Source organism: Pleurodeles waltl, chromosome 1_1 (genome assembly GCF_031143425.1).
Source record: "Pleurodeles waltl isolate 20211129_DDA chromosome 1_1, aPleWal1.hap1.20221129, whole genome shotgun sequence".
Taxonomy (NCBI): Eukaryota; Metazoa; Chordata; class Amphibia; order Caudata; family Salamandridae; genus Pleurodeles; species Pleurodeles waltl.
In genome coordinates, this window is record NC_090436.1 from 397,922,943 (window position 1) to 397,947,868 (window position 24,926).

Below are 24,926 nucleotides of genomic sequence, written 5' to 3' on the forward strand. Positions count from 1 at the left end.
CTTTATTCAGTTTGCAGTCTGATTTAGTGTTAAATTGTTTATGGAGTTTAGAATTGTTATGGTTTATGTTGTTGATTTGTGATTGAATGGCTCTGACTACTACACTCTTTGCCAAGTCCAAAGATCTAGTCGACCTCGATAGGTGAGAATAGTGATTTTGTCTCACCTACTCATGTATGCTTTATGATCCAGAAGTGGGGAGAAAATTCTCCCGGCACAACGTGCCAACAGTTTTTAGTTACAGAGTTATGATTTTGTCTTGTGAGGAGGAGAGTCCGAATTTGCCCACATTGTGAGTTGTTCATGGTGTAGTGTAATGGTTGATGACATACAAGTGTTGTGTTACAAGTGTAGGTTGTGTGTTTTGAGTAGGGGTTGTGCTTGCAATGCTTTGGCTAAATTGCAGTAAAGTGTGATGTATGGAGGGAGTAGTGACTTTACGTTCTCCAGGTCTTTGAGTATGGAGTTTGTGTACTCTAAGTAAGAGAGTGGGGAGTTGGCATACTCCAAGTGAATGCTGCACTTTGTGCCCAAAAATTGTCCACATGGTTGTTGTTTACGGATTCTGTGAGGCCTAAGATGTATGGAGACACTTGGTTAATTTATTGCCTGCAGTGAGGTGTTGGTCGAATGAGCGCTGTCAACTAAACCAGTAGATTTCCTTTGAGTGTATGTGTTGTTGGTTGACATTAGGTGAATCCTAAGTGCACATGGAGAATCCGTACCAATCAGAGTGAGGATTGCAGGTCAAATCTTAGTCAGGAAGTCATAGCCGGAAGAGTAGCTGTTTGTGCGAAAGGCCACAGTCAAAATTTCTGTACAGCTTTCAAAGCATTTGAGTCCTACCCAGCGTAAGCAGACAGGTTTTGGTTTCGTGCTCGCAATATTTGCATTTAGATTTGTGTGAGGGGTGTATGAGACGGCTCTGAAGTGAGTCGCAGCTGCAGATCGAAGTAAGTGTGATGTAATTTGGTCCGCGCTGGAATAGGTCGGTTGGTGAGAAAAGCCATGCATGGATTGGTGGACAAGACCGCACTGCCATAGGTTGAGAACAGCTTGTGAAAACGATTGGGGGATTAAAAATTATTTCCTGGTTTCATAGATATTGTTTGTGAATTAGATTTTTGTAAAAAATACGTTTTTCAGGGCTTCAAAGAGCAGGTTAAGAGGAGGTGTTTTTTTATACCGGTTAGGGAGGGTAACCCTACTCCACCCGAGGGTACACCAGCATTCGAGGTAATGGAGGAGAGAGGAGTTTCAGCATGTCTTTGGGTAAACCAATGGTGCAAAATAACTGAGAAGGAAGGTATTTTAGCTCTTCCCTGTTTTTAATTTGAGATTTTTAGAGAATTTGAGGAGACTGTTGTACGAATCAAACTCCTTCCTATACCTGCACAATTTGAAGTACTTGCTATTTGGGAATTAGTTGCGAAACAAAAAGAGGATCAGAAATTTGAAAGGAGAATGAGGAAAGCAGAAAAAACACTAACAGAAGCTATATGGGATGCAGAGCAGAGAATGTGGAGAGCAGATACATTACAGGCAATGAAGTTATTTCCAGAAATTACTCAGGAAGGTGATGGAAGTGACACATCTAAAGCCAAAAAGAAATCTGAAGAAGATACAGAACAGAAATTGCGTAAATATAAAAGGGTAGCAGACATCGAGAGTGATTCAGATGATGAATGTATAACTCAGTTGTTGCAGAATCGTCCCCCACCATATAATGCAGCGCATCAGTAAGTCAGAATATAGTCCTGAATGTTGCCACAGCCCCAGCTACATGAAGCCAGGTTCAGATCATTCTAAATGTGCCTACTGCAATGTTGCTCAGGTACCAGGGGTTTATCCAACAGTTCCAAATGTTAATACAGTCCAGAATGTCCCAGTTCCATGTATGTCATACCCAATTCAGAATGCAGGAATAACTCAATTAAAGTCTACACCTAATGTACAGACACCTGCACAAACTGTGAACCACAGACAGACCATGTCTTTGTATTCTCTAGTGATGAAACCACAGAATGTTGCCCTGAATCAGTCAGATCAGACTTTTGGTACAGTATTGACTGGTCAAAGTAAAGGCTTATTGTTCTTGCCAAGTCTGATGAATTTGTCAGGACCAGAAACATTAAAAGTTCCTGTAACAATAGGTCCAGTAACCCTGTTGTATGCCAAGGGTAATAACGAGAGTGGTCCCCAGATTCCAAATTCAGTATCAGCAATGAATTTACCTTTTGGAGTAATGGAGAAATAGAGAGACTAAGCACTGCAGTGCCAGCCATGACCCCCATGAATTCATTTGGTTTGAATCAGACATATGATACAGTAGGTCCACTGATTGATGTGACATGTCCCCCATGCTCTACAGGTTCATCTGTACTAGCTCTGGAACAGGCTATGAGAACATCCTGTATTCAGCCACACCCCGTAACCCGAGGTAATAACATTAGTTTACTAGGATTGACAGCCTAACAATTGACTGAATGGTTAGATAATGTGAGCAGAGCATCAGTCCCAAGAAACACGCCAGAGAAAGAAAAAAACATTGAACATGGCAAGATTAAAATTGGAATTAAATGAAATTATTGAGTGAACACTTAAATTGGACAGATTAGACTCTTACAATGAAACTGAATTGTGCTTCATGTGCAAGGATGTTACTCTTCGAGCAGGACAGGTCTATGAGAAATTAACTAACTTGGCTGAGAAACATGAAATCAAGATGAATAAATCTAAGCAGTTGAAGAAGAGTTACGGATTTGAATTTGATTCGAAAGACATTGCGAACATGAAATCCCCTGGAATGAAAATTCATATTAAGGAGCTGATTCAAAGCATTCAAACATGGGGAGCATTAGATAAATAGGAAGGCAGATGGGCATAGAAAAGAGAACAGAAGAAAAATCTGACAGCATCTTTAAATGATATACGACAGGCTGAGGAAGCTGTAAAAATGATGTCAATGAGGGAATTTGCAGGAGGCAATTTTGTTCATGTCCCATGGAGCAGAAGTGAGATATTGTAATTTACAAATGATTATCCAGAAGTTGAGGGAGAAATCAGTGAAATGGTACCAGCAAACAGAGAGGTTTGTCAAGCAAGTGTTTGTGGGAAGATTTGAACACTTTGTTTGAGATAGTGGTTCCAGCAGTTTTGTGGGTTGAGTGTAAGAGGAGTGTTGATTGGCCAATGCGTGAGCCGCCAAGAGATGCAGTTACAGGTGAGACGTCTGAAGAAGTGATGAAAACGTATTACAAGGTGATTGAGTTTCTGAAAACTAGAGTTTCCCCTAAAGATATTGATTGGCAAAGGATTTACAGGACATCTCAGGAGACGATGGAGTCTGTTCATGCTTATTATGAGAGATATTGCAAGCATTCAGACAGTAAAGTGGCATGGAGATTATTGAACCAAGAGACATGATTCATTTTGTGTTTAGAATCGTTCAAGGATTAAAGCCTGAAATTTGTAATATGTAATATTGCTGGCAGGGGAAGCCGATTGATGAAGTATTACATTACGCAAAATACTGTAGTGACGAAATCGAGCTGAAGCAGAAAAGGTTGAGGGAAAAGACAATGATGATGCAGATCAAGTCTGCCCAAGCAACAGGTATGCAGGGATTGCAGGGAATGGTGAACGTAGGAGGAATGCAGGGAATACAACAGCAAGGAAATATGGTGCCTCAGTTTAGAGGTCGAAGTTGTGGAATTTGAGTGGATCTGAATGCGAATGTGACTGATGTTCATAACATGAAGAAAATGCTTCCTTGTCATGTGTGCAGCAATGTTGGACATTGGAAACAGGAGTGTCCCTTTAGTAATGTAAATAATTTGGTGCAGAGTGGTAGTGTTGTGCAGATGGTTGACAACAGTCAATTTCAAAATTAAAGAGTTCAAAGGCCCTGAAATCAAAACATGAATGTTCCTACTGGAACAGTCCAAATGCAGGTTCCCCAGCAACAAGTACAATTTCCCCAAGAGCAAATTCATGCTCCACAGCCGATGCATATATCACAAACTCTGATGGCTCAGCAGAACGCGAACCAAAGAACAAATGCAAATGTACATCAGTTAATCACACAATTCCCATTGCTTGGTTTCCGTGATGATGAAATGAGTAAAGAATACATGAGGGAGAAATCAGAAGAGGAAGAATGTGTGTTGGCTGCCTCACTGGAGGTAGATCAGTGTGGTCCTTACGTTAATGCGAGTGTTATGGGTCATGATGTTTCATTCCTGGTTGACACTGGAGCAACCTCTTTCACTGTCAGATCTGCAGAAGTCCCTAATGTGCCCCTTTCAGGAAGGACAATTCAGGTTGTAGGAGTAGCAAACCAGCATTTGGTAAACCCCATTACAGAGCCCATTCCAGTTAAAATAGGAACCTTTGAGTGTCTGCACTGATTTGTAGTTTGCGATTCAATTCCTGTGAGTCTGTTAGGAAGAGACTTGCTATGCAAATTAAAATGCTCCATCACTTGTACACATGAAGAGATAGAAGTTCAAACCAATAGTGATGATGAAACTTCCAGTCAAACTGATGAGATTTGCCTGACAAATTACAAGAGACCGTAATGTTGAGAGTTTGGGATCTCTCTGGAAAGGATATCAGACTTATTCGAGGTGTTGAACCAGTCAAAGTGTTGATAAAGCCAAATGGAGTTTTCCCCAGAAAGCCACAGTATAACATAACCCCAGAAGTGATTGAAGGTATTACCCCAGTAATTGCAGATTTTGTCAAGCAGGCAGTGTTAAAATAAGTGATGGGCAGCCCATGTAATTCACCAATTATGGGTTTTTAAAAGCCAAGTGGGGAATATCGCTTAGTTCAGGATTTGAGAAAGGTGAACGAAATTGTGATATCCTGTTGTCCTGTAGTGCCAAATCCAGCAGTGATTTTATTTCAGATTCCATGTGAAGCTGAATGGTTTTCAGTTCTCGATTCATCACAGGCATTTTTCTTAGTGCCTTTGCATGAGGATAGTCAATTCCTCTTTTCATTCCGATTGGTCAACTGTGTGTATTCATGGTGTTGCACTCCACAAGGGTTTTCAGAATGACCATCCATTTTTAATCAAATTTTGAAGAAGAACTTCGAGCCTTTGAACATGCCATTTCAATCTGCTTTAGTGCAGTACATTGAATACCTGATGGTTGCGTCTAATACGAGTGAAGCTTACAGACAAGAATACCATAGCGTTATTGAACCATTTAGGTGAAAAGGGACACAAGGTTTCCCCTGCTAAGTTGCAGTATTATCAGAAAAAAGTAAAGTATTTGGGTCATCAAATTGAGAAAGGTGCAAGGAAAAGTGTCCAGAGAAAGAGTTTCAGCAATTATGCAAATTAATACCCCAGTTATACAGAGAGATGTCAGAATGTTTTTGGGCATGGTGGGCTATTGTCGCCAGTACTTTTCAGTAATTTCCAAACCACTGCAGAAGTTTACACACAAGGAAGTCATCAACACAGTCCCCTTCAATGAAGAGTACATGAAAACGTTCACAGAGTTGAGAGAGAGTTTGTGCAGAGCTCCAGCTTTGGGAATGCCTGATTACACAAAAGGTTTTGTTCTGTTTTGTCATGAACATGATGGTTGTGCTCTTTCTGTTTTGACACAGTCACATGGAGGAACAAACAGGCCAGTGGCATATTTTTCTGCCACATTGGATCCTGTCGCTGCTGCCTTGCCCGGCTGTTTAAAAACTGTGGCCAGTGCTGGTGTTAGTATAAGTCAATGCGAAGGCACTGTGATGGGAACACCATTCCCAATGTTTATGTCCCACACTCAGTTGAAATTCTTCTGACCAGATCTGAGATCCAGTATTTGACCAAAGTCCATCTTACCCATTAAGAGTTATTGATCCAATGTAACTGTTAAGAGGTGTGCAGTTTTAAACCCTGCCACATTATTGCCTGTCAATGTTAATGATTCAAATGATGTTAGTGAAATGGAACATGACTTCCTCGATGTCACTGGACTGTGTACCAAACCAAGACCTGATATTCATGATACTCCTTTAGAGGAGAATGATCACGTTGTTTTTGTTGATGGTTGAAGAGACAGTGAAGGTACTCTAAGAGCTGATTATGCAGTTTGCACCCTCTTAGGAGTGGTCAAAGCCTCATGGCTTCAAGGAGTCGGTTCTGCCCAAGTAGCCAAATTTGCTGCTCTTAAAAAGAGCATGCTGCATTTCAGAGCAACTCAAAGTGACAATATTCACTGATAGTCAATACGGATTTGGTGTTGTCCACGACTTTGGGCAGTAGTGGCACCAACGAGGTTTCGTGATCTCATCAGGGTCACCCATTCCAAATGGTGAGAAAATTAATAATTTGTTGAATGCATTACAGTTACCTGAGAAGATTGCTGTTGTTAAATGTATGGCTCATGAACGGTCAAATTATTATGTATCGTTAGGAAATGCCTATGCTGATCAAATTGCCAGATATTGTTCACTCCATTGCGTCACCTTCTATGAAGAGTGGAGTAGTGGAAGTGACACCAGTGAGACAAATCAAAATTTCTTTATGTCAGTGGTTGATATCTGGGATGAAATTCAGAGATTCCAGGAAGAAGCAACAGAGGTTGGATAAAAGCAGAGGTTAGATAAAAGCAAGTTGTGTTCAAAGAGAGAGAGATGATGTTTGGGTTACAAATGAAGGGAAAGTTGTGTTGCCAGATTGTTTATTGAACTCAGTGGTTAGATATAATCATGATCAGATTCATCTCTGGAGATATGCAATGATTCGCACATTCAAACAGACATGGAACAACCCCAGATTTAGATTGATTGCAGAAGCGGTTTGTCACAGATGTGTTACATGCCAACATATGAATGTAGGGAAACACACAGTGGTTAATTTGAGCCACATAGGCAGATCGGGAGGTCCATTTAACAGAATGCAACTTGATTTCATTGAGATACCTGCCTGTAATGAATTGAAGTAAGTATTGGTCATTGTATTTGTGTTCTCCCATTGGATCGAGGCTTATCCAACACGTAGGAATGATAGTCTCACTGTAGCTGAGCTGCTACTCAGGGAAATGATACTAAGGTATGGGTTTCTGACTTCTTTGGAATCAGATCGTGGAACTCATTTTAATAATGAGATCATAAAGTTGTTGTGTGCAGCACTGAATATTGAGCAAAAACCACACTGCAGTTACAGACCAGAGTCATCGGAATTGGTGGAACAAATTAATGGAACACTGAAAGCTCGATTGGCAAAGGTGTGTGCCTCTACAGCGTTGACATGGCCTGATGCGTTGTCACTTGTCCTGATGTGTGCGTAGCACCCCTGCAAGGATGACAGGTTCTGTCTACCCACGATATTCTGATGGGTTGTGAATGAGGCGACCAGCAGTACCTGCAAATACACTTGTAAACATAACAGATTAATTAGTGCTGGATTATTGCAAAGGTCTAGCTGATGGGGTTCGCTTTTATCTCATCAGGTTTAAGCAGCAACAGTTCAAATGGCCGAAGAACAGTGTCACAGCTTGAAAGCTGGTGAATGGGTTTTAATCAAAAAGCATGTGAGGAAGACTTGCCTGGAGCCAAGGTGGAAAGGACTGTTTTAAGTTATCTTGGTGATGACAACAGCTGTGCAATATGCTGGTCTTCCAAACTGGATTCACGCAAGCCATTTGAGTAAAGTTCTGTGTCCTCTTGAAAAAACAGAGTCTGATCCCGAAAGAGTGAATGCTGATAAAGAAGGACCAAGCTGTGAGGACGAAACAGGTGGCTGAAGCAGAAATTATGCAAAGTGGTGAAGGTGCAAGTAGCCTGCATGCAGACAGAAGTACAGGAGAGCAAAGTTAAAGACAACTGATTCCTGCCTGATCAGCAAACGTGGTGAATGCAGGTGCACCTGAAAAGAGAGATGTGAAAGGAGACAAATGGCCTGCAGCTGCATATGAACTGTTTGGTGATAAACTCCCATCACTAACAAAAGCAGTTGAAGAGTCAAATCAGAGTAAAGATGAAGATGGTGCTGTGAGGAGAACGTAACAGAAAATAGTGCTAAGTTGAAGATACTATTCACCTGAATGGATCTGCCTTGTCACACATGAATGGGAGAACGAGTTTATGGCCTTTTGTTCTTACCGTGAGAATTCAGTTGAACATTCAGGAACTTGAAATTGCATTTGAACTGAGCTTTGAAATAATCTTGCCAATTGATCAACAAAGACATTACACTCTGGAAGTGACCATAAGCGATCATCAGACTGTGTTCTATTGAAAACGAACATTTGAACTGATTTTGAGAGCTTTTAGTTGAATCGTGAAGAACTTTCTTGAAGATCAAGAATTGCTGCAAATAGTGCAAAGATTCTGAAAAGCTGCTTTGTTTTTTTGCTTGCTTTGCTTTTTTCTTTTTTTCCCTCTGATTCTATAGAAGCCATGAACCATGGACAGGGCAAACACAGTAAATGTAAATATGCATGTATTGGTTTGATTACAGTATGTATGATTACGTGCATTTTATTGATTACGGGAATGAGTGTTTCAATGAAAGAAGAGGTGCAAAGCACAGCAACTCCAGTACAAAGAATGACAATATCCAAGAAGGATAAGTTTTATAAAGATGAGAGATTGCTTCATTTAGAGGTCACAGAGGGAGATTTGTCTTCCAATCTTTATTATAGTTTGTTGTATGAGTATGTGGACATGATGAATGTGCGTGATTGTTATGTGTGTACACAAATTCCTTTGTCAGTGCAAGAAGAGATCACATATCACAGTCTACCATTAACTTATGGCATTAGTTGCAGTTTATTATTAACAAGTCTGTATAATAATGAGTACATTCAGTACTTCTGTTCTAACTATGACTTTTTTTTCTCTTTTGTTTCCATTAATCAGCATTTGAGCAGCATTGCAAAGGATAGGAACATAGATATAGTAGGTGGATTCTTTGAGTCTGCACTGACATTTGGCACAACATATGCACACCAGAATAATTTAACATGTCTTCTCACACAGGTAGAGAAGGAGTTTATTAATCAAGTGGATGACAGAAGAAAGGCAATGAAAGAAAAGATAGAAAAGGATATAGTTAGCAAGAGGAAAACAGTTCATAACACACCAGATGCACAGGGACACTTAGTTTTAAATTGGCAACATGTAGGGAAACTTTGTATATATAGTCCGCAATCAAAAGCTGACAATGGGTTTGTAGGAATGACTGAATGCATACATGTGCTCTTGTTTAAGAGTGTATGGGATTTTATGCTAAATTGACAAGACCCCGCTGTATCTGGTGTTTACTACATCTGCGTAAGAATGCTTATTACGGGTTGCTGAAAAGCTGGTATGGTACATGCTATTTAGGAGTGTTTTTTTTCCACAAATCTATCAAATGCACCACATCCAGCAGGGATTGAGAGACCTAAAATGAGATTTAAAAGAGGAGTAACATGGTTAAGAGATTACAGGAGATATTTTTGGAGTTTTTATTCCATCAGTGGGTGTGATTTTGAATGACATAAAGATATGGAAGTTATCAACGATTGTAGATAAGATGTCAACTGATTTTTCAGGTGCAATGCTCCTAATGGACACAGAAATGATTGCAGCAAGGTCTAGGATTCTGCAGAATCACCGTGCATTAGACATCCTTTTAGCAAAGCAAGGCAGAGTTTTAAAGTCACAGAACTGCTGCACTCCTGATAAAAGCAGGGAGAAAAGGAGATACTTATCTTATTTGACGAGTCTGAAAAATGACTTAAATTACCTAAAAGAGACAAATGTTTGGGAGACAATAGGTGGAGGATTTGAGAAAGTGGGGTCTTGGTTGGGAAACTTGGGAAATTGTTTTGTGAAAAGAAGTTGAATATCTAGATGCAGCAGTTACTCTAACAGATTTTAAACAAGTGGTTAAGTCTTTAGCCTCTGGCAAGGCAGCCAGTCCAGATTATATTTTGCTGTAATTTTATAAAACATTTATCATAGATTTAGCCCCTATAATCGTATTAGTGGTAAATTCCATTGATTTTGGGTCCAGTATTCCCAATTCATGGAGTGAATAATATTGCAGACTTCCTGAAAAAGTTAAAAAAAAGCAGACAAGTGAGGTTTTAATGCCCAAATTCATTGATTAATGCTGATGCCAAAATCTATGCAAAGATTATCACCGACAGAATTGCCAAGGTCATAGATCAACTGGCTAGCCTGGAACAATACAGGCTCAATCTAGTAAGAGCCATAACAATACATATGTAGAGTGCCATATCAATGTTTGATGCGGTTTAATAGGAAGGCATGTATGATCATGCTGGATGCTCAGAAAGCATTCAGTTGCATGTCCTGGCAATACTTTTGGATGGTTATGGCAAAAATGGGCTTTGGCAGGAGATTTGTCTGGCGAATTGAGGCTCTATTTCAACAGCCTAGGTTAGATGTAGTCATGATTGGCAAGAAATTACAGAGCTTTCCAATTACAAGATGCATGTGTTATGGGTACCCCTTATCACCTCTCTTATTTGCCATATACATGGTGCCATATTTACAATATGTCAAAGCAAACAGGCAGAGGAAACGTCCTTAACCACGCGTTGTAAACAACTCAGACATTTTTCATGCAAGCGTAACCACGCTTGCTGGAACAACGACTGCCTTTTTCTGTGCCTTAACCACACATGTGCCAAACCACACATATGCTTGGTTAAGGCACAGAAAATGGCAGAAAGCAGGTGAGGTAAGTGGGGCTGGGACAGGGTTGGGGGGTAGTTTTTAGGGGTGGGGGATGGATTAAGGGCTTGGGGTCAGGCTATTTTTTTAATAGGGGTGGAGGGTAGCGGGAAGTTTAGTTTTTAGGGCTTACGGTGGGTCGGAGGGACTGAGTAGTTTATTTTTTAGGGATGGGGGTCCGGGGTAGTTTTTTTTAGGGCTTAGGGTGGGGGTGGGGCAGTTTATTTTTTAGGAGCAGGGGCCAGGCGTAGTTTGATTCTTTAGGGCTTAGGGTGGATGGGGCATCAGGATAGTTTAGCTGTTAGGGGTGGGGGTTGTTTGTAGGGCTCAGGGCGGGTAGAGGGTGTCAGGGTAGTTTAGTTTTTAGGGCTGGAGTGGGGGGTCATTGTAGTTTTTTTTTTAGGGCTTAGGGTGAGTGGGTGGTTGGGGTAGTTTAGTTTTTAAGGGTGGGGGCTTGGGTAGCTTTTCTTAGGGCTAAGGGTGGGTGGGGGGCTGGGGTAGTTTAGCTATTAGGTTTGGGGGTAGTTTTGGGCCTCATGGTGGGTGAGAGGTGTCGGGTAGTTTAGTTTTCAGGGCTGGGGTAGTTTTGGGCCTAAGGGTGGGTAGGGGGTGTCAGGGTAGTTTAATTTTTAAGGGTGTTAGTGGGGAAGTTGGGGTCGTTTTTTTTTTTTAGGGCTTAGGGTGGGTGGGGGATTGGGGTACTTTAGCTGTTAAGGGTGGGGGTCGTTTTGGGCCTCAGGGCGGGTGGGGGGATTGTATGACAGAACCACAATGCTATTTCCACATATACCTTTACTAGGCATGCTTTTACAATGAAATTCGTTGTAAAGGCATGCGTGGTAAAGGCATGCGTGGAAATGACGTGGTCGTGATTCCAACTGCGTTGTTAAGGCAAGCGTTGTTCCGGCACGCATGGTTCTGTCATGCAACCACAGGCAGATAGTCTCAGTCATTTTAAATGGCATCAGAATGAAAATTTCTGCATCCGCAGATGACGTTGTGGTTTACTCCAACAATATGTTAACATCCTTAGAAGCAAATGAGCACGAAGTAACACAATTCAGGCACGTATCAGGCTACAGGTTAAATACAAACAATACACAATGTTGCGCATTGCAGCGCTTTCTCTCCCACCTGCCCGTCTGTGGCACCTGCAGTGAAGGCTGGCCTTGGGCAGAGAGTCTTGCAGTGGTGTATAGCGCCCCACCTGAAGCTATCAGCAACAGAAGCCTGCTGTGGGAAGAATGTGTGTGGCTTGCTCTGACTCCTGGGGGCAATAAGGAAAGCGGGTGCACATGCAGGCTACCACCTCACTCCATAAAACTCACCTCACAGTCGCTGGCCCGCCAGTGTTGCCATCTAGTTCGGCATTCTTCTGCTTGGGGTCATGTTTGGGTACAGGTTTCTCTCCCCTGAGCTTCCTCTTCACAGAGTGCCTTGATCATACCTAGGGCTCCCAGTTTTCCGTTTTTACTGATTTTTACAGATATATACAGACAGAAAACAGTTTATTTTCCTGTCTGTATTTATTTTTAAATACAGAAAAATACAGCAAATTGTCCTTCTTTGAATTATTTTTTCTACTCTCAATCATGAGTGGCAGGTCTATAGGTGTACAGACAGAGAGTAGGTGCAATGAAAAAAAGACAATAGATTTCCTAATTAAGCTTTATTTAGTGCAGATCTATAGTTATTTATGCTATTCTATAATGTAAGGGGCAGATTTATGGAAAGTGGCGCTGCACCACTTTCCTTGTGGCCCTTAGCGCCCCCTACGGCCACCATGTGTGCACCATATTTAAAATACGGCACACCATGGCGCTGGGTAGGTGGCAATAGCATCATATTATGTGATGCTATTGATGTACTCTGCAGGAATGGCGCCAAAATGTTGGCTCTACTCCTGCAGAGTACATAGGGCCCCATTCTCATTAAAAGTGCTGAAGAAAATGGCACAAGGAAATCTCTTAGATTTCCTTGTGCCATTTTTTCAGCTCTCCCCTAACGGGGTAATACCCCTCTTGCATACATTATGCCTGGCACAGGCATAATGTGGAGCAAGGGTTTACAAAGTGGTGCAATGAAAGCTATGCACCATTTTGTAAATATGGCGCGTAGGAAATACCACCTTAACGCCACATTTGCGTCGAAATAAATGCCGCAAATGTGGCGCTAGGGGCTTTTAAATATGTCCCTTAGTGTTTTCAGATAACGCTATGGAACTGTGTACTGCTGAAACCTTTTGGATCTTCAAATGAAAGTTTATATTTATCAGTTAAATAAATGTGGAGAAATACCTATTACAGCTTTATTTATACAGTAAACACAAAAAATTGATAACTACATAAAAAATTAGCAAAAAATATATATGGATAAATACAGATGGAAATGTTGAAAAAGTAAATACCATAAGACCGGGAGCCCTAATCTTGCCTCTGGGAAGATTTATAACTTCCCAATCAATGATGGCAGCGCTCAATAGGGGTTTGAAGGGAGGTGCCCAATGTAGGATGGCGTATTAAGTACTGTTTTTCCCTACATAAGGAGCAACCACTGGTTACTCAATGCATCACAGCACTACGAGTACTCAAATCGTAGTATTTTAGCTCCTTTTTCTCCAGTGGCGGAGTAGTTTCTGCTTAGTTTCCATCTTACTATTTTCCTCTTGACTCCGCTTCTTCATATCCAGCAATCTCCTTATCCTATGCTTGGCCATTCTCCATGCTGCGGCAGATCCTTGCCTATAGGAGCTTTTTTGACCTCTGGCATTTTCCATCTATTCTTGGAGGCTCTAATGGAGGGCACTTTTACGCCTAGCGCCAACTTAGATACTGGAAAGTATTGCTCTTGTCTCTGGCAGACAAGGACTGGGACTGTGAAAACCTGGAGGGTCGGATCTAGAAATATACAGAGGCCTGTGGCTTGGCGTTAATTTTCTGAAGGTGACACTCAAATCATATACCCATGAATACTGGCTTAAGGGTTGTAAGAGTTGCAACATAATTAGGTATTTACATATGCAGCAATGTTAGACAGATTGGGAAAATTATTTTCTTAAACCTGTTAGACAAAATAACTCGACTGCTTTGGAGTTTGAATTGACTTTCTATCACCCTGCCAGGCCAGTGTAACATTATTAACATGACTATTTTGCCAAAATGTGTTATATCAGTTCATATTTATACTTTTATATGTATCTAACATTTATTTTAGGAGTTAGCCTAAGGGCCTCTTTACGAGGCTGGTGGTCAAAGATCCAGACGAGGTGATGGTGGTCATGGTTATAGTCAGCCAGAACTCAGCGCCACCTGGCTGATTACAACCTTGTTCTCTACCAGCCTTTTCATGGCGGTTTCCCCACCATGAAAAGGCTGGAGGAGAACAAATGCACGGGTCGCAGGTGGGCCCCTGCATCGCCCATGCCCATGGCATAGGCAATGCAAGGGCCCAAGCCCAGCATCATCTGAATGTGCACTGTCTGCTTTGCAGACAGTGCACATTCTGAGGGTGCTGGTCAGCCCCCTCTGTGCTACGAGATAGCGCTCGGCTCCTTTAAGGGAGCCAAGTGCTACTTCATAGCACTCTTCCGACCAGTCTGACCGGCTGGAACACTCTATTTCAATGTTTCCACTGGTCAGACCAGAGGAAACCTTGTAATAAGGCGGGGCGACGCCACCGCCATGGCCGTGGCATCCTCCCCACCAATTTGGCGGTCCTGCGGTAGCAGTTTCATATAGGGTTATCACAAGTCTATTATTATGAAAATTAGGAAATTACCTGTTCAGAGAGGCGGACTTGGACTCCCAGACTTCGATATATATTGTTGGGTTTCCATGGCACAAAGAATTGCAGCTTCATGCACCAATGCAGTTAGCAAATTCACCAAAATGGACGTGATTTTCACAAAAATTTCTGGGTAGCAATTAACGATCCACATTTTTTTTAGAAGAATCAGATTTATATCATGATTAGCACAACCAATAATGGTTGGTATGGTGTAAAATCGAGAGAATTACTCTGTTTAAGTGGATATTCTACTTGTTTAGGCAACCAACCGATCCCCTGATACGCTTTAACAGTGGTTTGAACTCAGCCCCACTATGGTTGCCCAATTATTTTACATAGGTCCATTGAGATCATCTGTGACTTGCAGGATGAATTTTCTCTACATAAAGATGACATTTTCAAATACTTACAGGAACAGGATTTCCTTTTAAAGTTTAAGGGCAATATACGCCCTGACCAAATAGAATTGCTGTGCTATTGTACAAGAAGAACCCTCAACTCAAAATTCGAGCTCTATAATATATTCATGGCACAGGCCAAGGATGACTTAGAACTCATGTCTTTGAAATGGACAAAATACTAGGCAGGTATATTAGTACTGATGACATTACATTGCCTCTAACCATAGGCTACAACACATTTAGAGCTCCAACTGCAACAATTTAAGACACTGAATTTGACATACTATATACCACAGAAGCTGTTTAGGTGAAACTGATGTGTGGATTCTAGATACAATCTTAACGAATTACAGGCATTTGTTAATTATCAATGTCTGATAGAAGCTTGGATCAGTATAGCTAGGGCAATGTCAGATATATTGAATTCTGATATCACTCTGACAACTTAAATGATCTTATTTTTTTTTTACGATGCAGTACTGTAACACAACATATTCACCTTCAAAGAAATTGTTGGCTACGTATGATCCTTGACTGGATTAATCCCCGCCCCTCAAACATTAAAAAACATCGAGAAATCATGAAATCCAATGTACCATACTTACCAAATCAAATCTGCCTTGCAAACAGTAAAGTGTGAACATGGGACAAGATGGTTTCATAACAAGTAGGGGCCACTTATTATTGATTAATGTATATTACTTACAGTCGCGGCTCGCACTAAGCAGAAGGGGCAGGGCAGTGTGGCGCGCGTGTGGGGTGAGAAGAATTAAATGAAATACTTTTTTTTTTTTTAACACTTGCCGTACCGTCGCGCGCCGCTCCACCGTCTCCTCACTGCAGGTAGGCACAGGCTCCCAGCTGCTGCTTATAGCAGTGTTAGGATTGGCTGGGAGTGCCCAGCCAGGGCACTCCCAGGCAGACTGGGAGTCTGTGCAGGCTCTCTCCAGCCCAGCAACTGTGTTGCTGAGCTGGAGAGAGCCATGTGCGCATGCGTGTTTGGCTGGCCCGAGACGGCCAGCCAAACACACATGTGCTCTAGTGCACCTCACCCCCATGGCCCTGCCCCTTTTCCCAAAAAACGATCATAAACTTGGTTTCGATCGTTTTTTGGGACAAGGTTTGCAGCTGCCGCTGCTGGCGGGGTGGCGATGCTCCTCCACCCTTATGGAGGAGCCATCCCTGATTTCTTAACAACATACCCAGTAAACAGCTACATATACTCAAGAGCCGCATAATGTATCCCTAACTCTACCTTCTATTTTACAAGTGTACATTTTTTTCTTCTGTCAAATTAAATAAATTAAAAAGTATGTGTTACTCATACCCCAATTAGCTATCAGATTTACCCTGCTCAGCCAACTAATTTTTGCTTACCAAATAGCAGTTACTCGAATTTCTGACAGCAACAACAGAATCATTGATTTCACACCACAAATGCATTTATCACACAACACACAAATATAATAAGATCGACCAACCACAGAACCCTTTAACATGATGTGCTCCAACAATGTTTGTGCTGACGGAAGAAAACTGACAGTGCTTGTTTTCAGCCTCTCTACATACCGCAGCTTGAACTGTGAACGCACCTCCCCGTGTTCTAGCTGAATCAGTTCGTTGTAACAAGCAATCATACTGTGATTCTCCATGAATCTCTGCAAAAAAATGAAAAAGTCAATAATGTGAGTCAAGTGACAGTGATTTTCAACTCGCTCGCATGGTACGTCTCCAGTCAAAGAAAATAAAAAAATCAACTCCATTAATTTAATTTTGTCAGAATTACTCTACTGAGCTACTACACACTATTTCAGTGGGTGAACAGCAAACAGGTAATGAAAATCTTTGTCAATGACTAACAATTATTTTTTCAAAACAAGGCAGCAAAATTAAAAGGGAACATGACAACTATGGACCCTCTGTATACATATACCCTGTCTATAAGAGCAACATGGGCAGTTCAACCATCTTTTGGATCAAAATAAAACTCGAATTACTTTAACAAAATAAGATAGGGCATGGCGTACAAAAACATTATACTCAAGTTTAGTCCTCAAAAAGGCTTGTCATACTTCCAAAACCTTTGGAAAGTAGCACTGGTATTATGCCAAATGTCCTTCTACATGATTTTCATGCCAATGAAAACATCTAATGAGGCCTCATTAAAGGTCTCGGAAATTGTAAGATCTTGGCATGATCCCCTTAGCGATTCTAAATTTTCTCTCATAATTTCACCCTCAAATTTCAGCAAACAGATTCCTGGTTTTCCCGCAGCACTGCTAACCTCATCTGTGATGATGCCCTGTTGGACCTGACACCCTTGGCGAGGTTTTCCTCCATCTTTTTGCCTTCCATCCTCCTGTTTTTGCTGGCTTTGTTTTTTATGGATTTAGTAATCTGCTGACTTTACTACTACTAACCAGTCATAAAGTCCTTATTCTTTCTCCTTTAAACATGGTAACATTGGCTTATATGCAAATACACATTTAATTTACATGTAAATTCCTAGTAACGTGGTACTACATGTACCCAGGGCCTGTAAATTAAATGTGACTAGTTGGCCTGTAGAAGGCATTGTGCCACCCACTTAGGTTGTTCTTTAAATATGCCTCAGTCCTGTCACTGCAACCTGTTTGTGCTATTTAATATTGGGTTAACTTACTACATCTAATATGTAATCACTTTGCAATTGAGAGCAGGTAGACATTCCACGTTTGGTGTCTAAAAAATAAAGTCTACTTTAAAGGTAATGTTGGATTTTAAGTCACAATTCTGAAAATTACACTTTTAGAAAGTTGGCACATTGTAGTCCGGACCATTTAACGCCTGTAGCTGGCAGTTGGTCTTTATGTATTGCTCCTAGGCAGTGAAACAAAGGGCCATATGTATTGGCAGGATGAGCCATCTCTGACTTGATGAAAGGGATGAGCTGTCACCTACCACACTTGCCCATCACAAAAGCTCTGCCTGAGCACTGTCACAAAGGGTTTGACAACTGTCTATTGGGAACCAAGACAAACTGGAGCCAGGGCAGGGAGGCAGGAAATTCCAAGCACTTCTGAGGGAGCAAACCTCCAGAACCTTCTCCTACTTCAAAGTGGGCACTAGGGATAAATATTGGACCCTCAGACCAAACTCTTCAGTACAGCTCTAGGGCCTGTGAAAGGCTCAGAGGACTGTGCTGCTCTGCAAGATGGACTGCTATTCTGTTGCCTTGCTGCCCTGTTGCCTGCTTTCCTGCTGCCTGAGTGAAGGACTGGGCCTGCATCTTGAACCCAGGACCTCCACAGTGACTCCAAGGGCCAGTTTGCCTCAAGGACTGAACAGACACCAACACCATGAACTCAGCACCAGGACTCTTGCGTCCTGCCCCCCTCCCCCCCAAGTGGTGTTACCTATTCCTGGACCCTGGAAGTGGGTCTGAAGGTATTCTGGCAGACCATTTGCGGTCCCAGCAGAACTGACGCAGCATGACACATCGCCTTGCAAAACTGCATCGGAACCGCTGTGCGACGCATCCCCTATGCAGGACCTCACATTGCCGCCCACCACTGCACAACTCTTTCTCAGCACACGCCTTTGTGTCACAAGCACTTGTTTATGGAATCCTCAACAACGATGCAGTACTCTGCATTGGAGCAATGCAGCGTCTTAGGAACTGCTGGAACGCAACACATCTTCAACACAGGACTTTGCCTCAAAAGCCCCTTATTGACAGCATCTTCGACGATGACACAGGACCTCACATCCCACCCTTGCAGCTCCTTGGAGCTGCCGCTGCATAATGCATCAGCGATGCAGGATATTGCATGCTCCACAACCAGGATTTAAGGTACTCTCATTCAGTGGGCATAACTTGGTCCATGTATCCGGCCTGTGCTCCATCCCCGTTGGCATGAACTTGTAACTTGGTCCCAGTCCGGTGTAAACAAATAACCACTGTTGGCACTTTGTGGTTTTAGGCACTATTTTTACTTACAACTTTAAAATTGTGTATCCCTGGATCTACTGATTACATTTTGGTTGTTTGGTGTCAAATAATTTATTAAATTTTAATCTATTTTTTAATTGCTGTGGGATTATTCTTGTGTTGTATTTTCACTTTAATACTGTTTGAAATGCTGCATAAATAAATTACACATTGTTTCTAAGTTAAATCTGACTGACTTTTTTGCCAAGATTCCAGAGGGTTAAGCACAGGTTCATTTGGGGTGTGCTTGTAACTTAACCTTGACAATCATTTAAACAGTACATCAACTTAACTTTGTAGCACATTGAGGCCAAATGCAATATGGGCAGTAGATATTTCTTTCTTTCTTTACTATGGCGCCCCTGCACCATAAAGGATTATTGTGCTTTGCATAATGCATGGATGCCACAGTAATGGTTTGAACATCAGAGGAGTGACAACAGAGCAGTGACTATGCAGGTTAGAATCAGATTCATTGGAAAGCAAGGTCATTTAGGTACATACGTAAGAAATGAGGTCTCTACAACAGTAGAGTGGGTTCAGTTCAGATGCCTCATGGGAAGCAGTTCCAATAGGAAGTGGCAGCTCCAGTGAAAGTTTGGTTCACAGCAAGGGAGCTACTCAATGTAGATCACGAAATAAAACATTTTTTCTGCTGGGATCTCTTTGACCACCATACATATTGTGAAGATTTGCCAGATTGGACAGTTGTTTTTACGAATGTGTGAGATGCAAACTTCTAGCAAATGACAGATATCTTCCCTTTGAATGGAGCACTGACATAATTGGGGCAGGTGATGATTAAGGAAGACCAGCAAGAACAGCACTGTCAAGATGTAGAAATGACTAGTGCCTGCTCAGCAGTTTTAGATGTACACGAAAGAAGAAGTGCTTGATCTTTTTGAGGGAGCGTAGAAGAAAACCGCATAATATGGTGGTTTTGTCAATGTGAGAGATAAGAAACAATGTGGGGTTCAGTGTGAATCCCAAACTTCCAAAGAGAAGTTGAGACAGAAGCAACACATTTGTCTACCTTAAGTTCACGAATAACTGCAGGGTCAAATGTGTCCTATGTTTGTGTGATAACAGAACGAATTCCCAAAGGCTTTATCAAAAATATAATTTGCATTATATCCAGACCTGAAGATTTGCAAGGCTGTGCAGAATGGTATGAAGGTCGTGAATGGACTGTATTTTGATGAACAGTTGAGTGGTTGGACACCAAACTCTGAGGTTTGAGATCCAGACTGAATAGAGCAGGAAGTAAGATGGAGCCCTGTAGCACACCACATGACACCTGTGTCTTGTGGCTGTATGGATCTCAACTACTGGTGCTACCTACTGTCTATGTTTAGCCGTTAGGGTGCCACTATTGGCTACATCTGTCTGCTGTAGAACATTAATTGTATCTTACTGTCTACTGGAAAAAACATAATGTAGTTGAGCACATACTCCCCAACCTGCTCCTTTTGCTAGTGCCCTGTTCACTGTTGCAGGGTGAACTTGCTTTCATATGCCCTCTCTTCTAGTAGATAAAACACATCCCTCATTGCCATTGATCCTGTCATGCACTACCAGATTACAGAACCGCAGAGCACCCAGGGGCTGCTGCCACAACCCCAAATACAAGCATTCTTCAGCAATTTTTTTTATCAGTGTGCTGCCCGATGGCATGCGGTGTCCATTCAGTCCAGTGACAGGTTCGGCGATACAATCAGGGTCATTGCACCTATTTTGGTAGAGCTCTGTAACGCCCCTCTTCTCAGGAAGTGCTCATAGATCTCCCAAAGATGGCAGTAAATCAGTCAAAATGAGCTTCATCACTGCAGAAGACTAGATTACTTTGTGTAACCCCTCTCGGCAGGCTCCCACTCAGGCTAAAATGGAAGATACCCATGAGCTGAGGAGTTCACCAATCGTAATCCTCCTTCTCAGTGGCAATAGCGCGTGGTTCATGTTCATGTACGGGCAGTACACAGCTGAATCTCCGGCAACATTCTTCATCCTGGGGCATTCAACACTCAGTGTGCTTGTATGTGTAAGGTAAAGGCTCCTCTCTAGCGCCAAGGCTGTGAAAAATCAATGCTCCCCCAAGAGACAACCCCGGACCCAGTGTGTGGACACAGCACAAGTTTGCTTCAGTCTTTCATTTTCACAAGGATAGGCCATGCCGTCCTTTCCATAAATCATCTTATTTGTGAGGTCAGACTGACAGGCAATTGTAAAAGGGCACAGTGTTTGTGCTAACTGACATGCCCAGTGCCTCGTGCCACTGAACTCTGCACAATGGGCTCAATACAGAAGGGTGCCAAGGAGGAAACCAAACAAGATTTGTGTGCGTTTTCGTTTGTGGTGACAAAAGCTTATACTTTTAAAGGTCTATCTCACGTTCATGAATCTTAACCACCAAACCATTAAGCACACTTCAGGAAACAGAGATAACATAAGTGCATGCTTATTGGGGCAAAAACAGCCGCAAAGCACTTAGGAAGGTGTCTTAGGAAAATCTAATTACTGCTTTATTTCCATCATTGGGCCATATTCACCTGTCAGGGGACTCTGGTCCTGATTATTATCTCTCTCTACTATAACAACATATAGTTTTAGGTAATTCTGGTTACAAAAATAAATATGTAAACATTCATACTGCAACCCTATTGATTGCAAAATAATTTTACCGACAGCATACAGGAAGAGGGGTGGACCAGGTTCGGAGTTCATCTCCATTAAAAACACATTCCAAGCATGATTCACCATCACACCTCTCAGTATCGCATACAAAGGCATCTACAGGGGAAGAATCCATCTCCACAGCTCAATACTGAACTTGTACACCAGCACCCTGACCTTCCATTGAGCCCTTCACTTCTCAAAACCCTTCACAGGGGTATTGTCCTTCCTGCACCACGCCACCACCATCTGAAACATATTTCTGACAGCACCACAATCAATCCTGCCTACTAACATTCATTAACAATTTAAGATGCATATGTTACAAACACATCTAATAAACATAAACTCCTTGATGTACAACTTGCTTGGTGGCCCAGTGGGTTTTAGTGCTAGTTAGTTGCATAGAACGTAGAGGAGGCTCCTCCATTGGGGCGGAGGAGCATCCCCCGCCAGCAAAATCTTTCAAAGAAAAGGATAATAAACTGTGTTATTATCCTTTTCTTTGAAGGGGTGGGGCCACGGGGTGATATGCACTGAGAGGGAGTGCACAACACTCCCTCTCACTGCGCATGTATGTTTGGCCAGCCGTCTCGGGACGGCCAAAAATACATGCACAGTAGGCTCTCTCAAGCCCCTCAACACAGTTGCCAGGCTTGTGGGAGCCTGCACAGGCTCCCAGTCTGCCTGGGGGAGCCCTGGCTGGGCGCTCCCAGTCAATCCTGACACAGCTTTGAGCAGCATCAGGATTGGCCACAGGGCAGGCTGGAAGTATGTGACTGCAGCTTCTGGACGAAGGAGAGGAGCGGCTCGGCACGGGAGCAGAGGTAAGTTTTTATTTAACTTTTTTTTTTTTTATTCCTCCTATGACACCCTCCCCCACCCATCCCCCCCATGTGCCGCCCTGTCCCCAATGAATCCCCATGAGCAGCAACTGATAGAACATTACATAATGGTAGAGGGTGTCTGACCCCTGATGTAGGTTGCAATATGCATCCTGCTCTAGGGCACATCAAATTCAGGAACCTTCAGAAAAGGTTGAGCTCTGGTGTCCACATTACTGAAAACTGCTACTCAACAGATTCCACATTCTGACACCTTTTCATTGGCAAGTTCTGCTGCAGTGCAGAGGAGGGGATTTGAGACAGTCTGAGAACCTCTCTGTGGCCTTCAACACTGCCTCCGATAACACCGCCGTCAGAAGACCCCATGAGATTGGCATATAAGGAACCACTCTCAAATTGATTTGTTCCTTCCTCATGGGAAGAACCCAAAGGGTCAGACTGTCACCCTTCACATCAGAGACCTGAAGGAATTGATATGATGAGCCCCACAGACATCGTTCCTCAGCCCTGCCCTTTTCAACATGTACATGACATCACTCGCCAACATCATGCAATCACAAGACATCACCGTCATCTCCTACGCTGATGACATCCAACTCATCCCCTCCCTGACTGACAAAACAACCACCACCGGAACCAACTTCACCAATGGCATGACCGTGGTGGCAGACTTGATGTGAACCAAATGCCTACAGCTCAACTCTAAGAAGACAGAAGTACTGGTCTTCAGCAACAAGATCTCCCCATGGGACTCCACCCAGTGACCGTCAAAGTTAGGACTAAAACTAACACCCACAGACCACGCAAGAAATAAAAAGAAATAAAAAGAAATAAAAAGGGATCATCCTAGATGAAAAGCTCAACATGGCAGCTGAGGTCAACACAATGTGCACCCCAGCTTTGACATCCTACGCATGCTGTGACAAATCTTCAAATGGTTGCCTCAGGACACCAGAAGGACTGTCACACAAGCACCAATCACCAGCAGGCTGGACTACGGCAAAACTCTCTATGCTAGAATCTCCAAAAAACTCCTATACAGACTCCAGACCATCCAGAACAGCACTGCAAGACTCATACTCAAACTCCAATGCCCCACTCACATCACATCACACCTCAGGATGGTTCATTGGCTCCCCATTCAAAAGTGCAGCCAATTCAAACTTCTCATGCACACATACAAACCCTACGCAACACAAGACCAGAATACTTGAACAGATGCATTCACGTCCACCAACCCACCAGACACCTACATTCTGTCTCACTCTCACTTGCACACAGTCTTTACATCTGCAAAACCAAAACTAGAGGCCACTCATTCTCCTACGTTGCACCCAAGACATGGAACGACCATCCTCACCACATTAGAACCTCCTCCTCACTTCTTGAGTTCCATAAGAAGCTGAAAACCTGGCTCTTCTTATAAGTGCCTTGAGAACCACAAACCTGTACACCTCCGAAAGTGCCTGGATACCCTCTTGGGTGATTACTGCGCTATACAAGTCAATATAACATACCATATGTCTCACAAATTAGCACGCAGCCTACAAAATATTTGCGATCAATGACTTTATTGCTTCATTGGCTCTCAATGCTGCAATGCTCCTTCGTGGACCAGGAATCCACACTCACCTGCAGGCATAACACTGGTGGAGAGCAGCTGATCTTTTAGATGTGAGTACAATTCCTCCAACTTAACAAAGGCTGATTCAGGCCTAATTTTCATGACTTCGGCATTTGTTGATGGGACAAGTGGTGGGCAGCATTCATTTATTAGACTTTGGCAATCCAAATAATTGATTAGAGAGCATTTGGTAGAGCAGGGTTGGTTGAGGGTAATGGCACAACTTTGGTATAGAGACTTGGAAGAGAGAGAGAGAGAGAGAGAGAGAGAGAGAGAGAGAGAGAGAGAGAAGGGAGAGATGGAGAGATGGAGAGAGAGAGCGAGAGAAAGAGAGAGAGAGAGAGAGAAAGAGAGAGAGAGAGAGAGAGAGAGAGAGAGAGAGAGAGAAACATTTTCTAATCTCCAGACTACCAGGAATTTACAAAAATGTTAAATAATGCACATAATCCTTGGATGCTCGGGTGCTGTGGAAGTAGAGCAAATGATGGAGCTGGTGTCCACCGCTCAAACATCTAGACCCATTACTTAACAAATATCCACCACAACATGGGGTCCAGTTAAGTAACAGTCAACTTTCCACCAAACAAACAAAACATTAAAAACATGCATGGTTATTAAAATAAAACCTTGTTCATTATCACCAATGAACTTGCCTCATTGACCAAAATACACAAAACTATGACTACTTCACTTTACTATTCAGATGCTTTAAACTCGGAAAACATTACAGATCTGAAGAGAAGACTAACACACAAATGTGCACTCTGAAACACATGACATGATATATACACACAACCGCACTAATTAATAAAGGGAAAATCACCAAAATAGCTATTCAGAAGTGTGAGGCAAGTTGTAATACACGTCCAATCGAGAGTTGTGTGGTACTGTAATCTGCTTCCAATATATTTACAAAATGGAAAAAGCTC

General features: G+C 42.4%; 1 protein-coding gene across 2 annotated transcripts in view; it reads right to left on the reverse strand.

Annotated features, from left to right (window-relative positions):
- The window catches only part of PDE8B (phosphodiesterase 8B), a 900,595-nt gene that overhangs the window by 411,093 nt on the left and 464,576 nt on the right, over positions 1-24,926 (reverse strand). For both annotated transcript variants that reach the window (XM_069223470.1, XM_069223477.1), the window contains one exon: positions 16,458-16,546. In XM_069223470.1, coding sequence (XP_069079571.1) covers positions 16,458-16,546 — 89 coding nt within the window. The remainder of the gene's footprint in view (positions 1-16,457; positions 16,547-24,926) is intronic.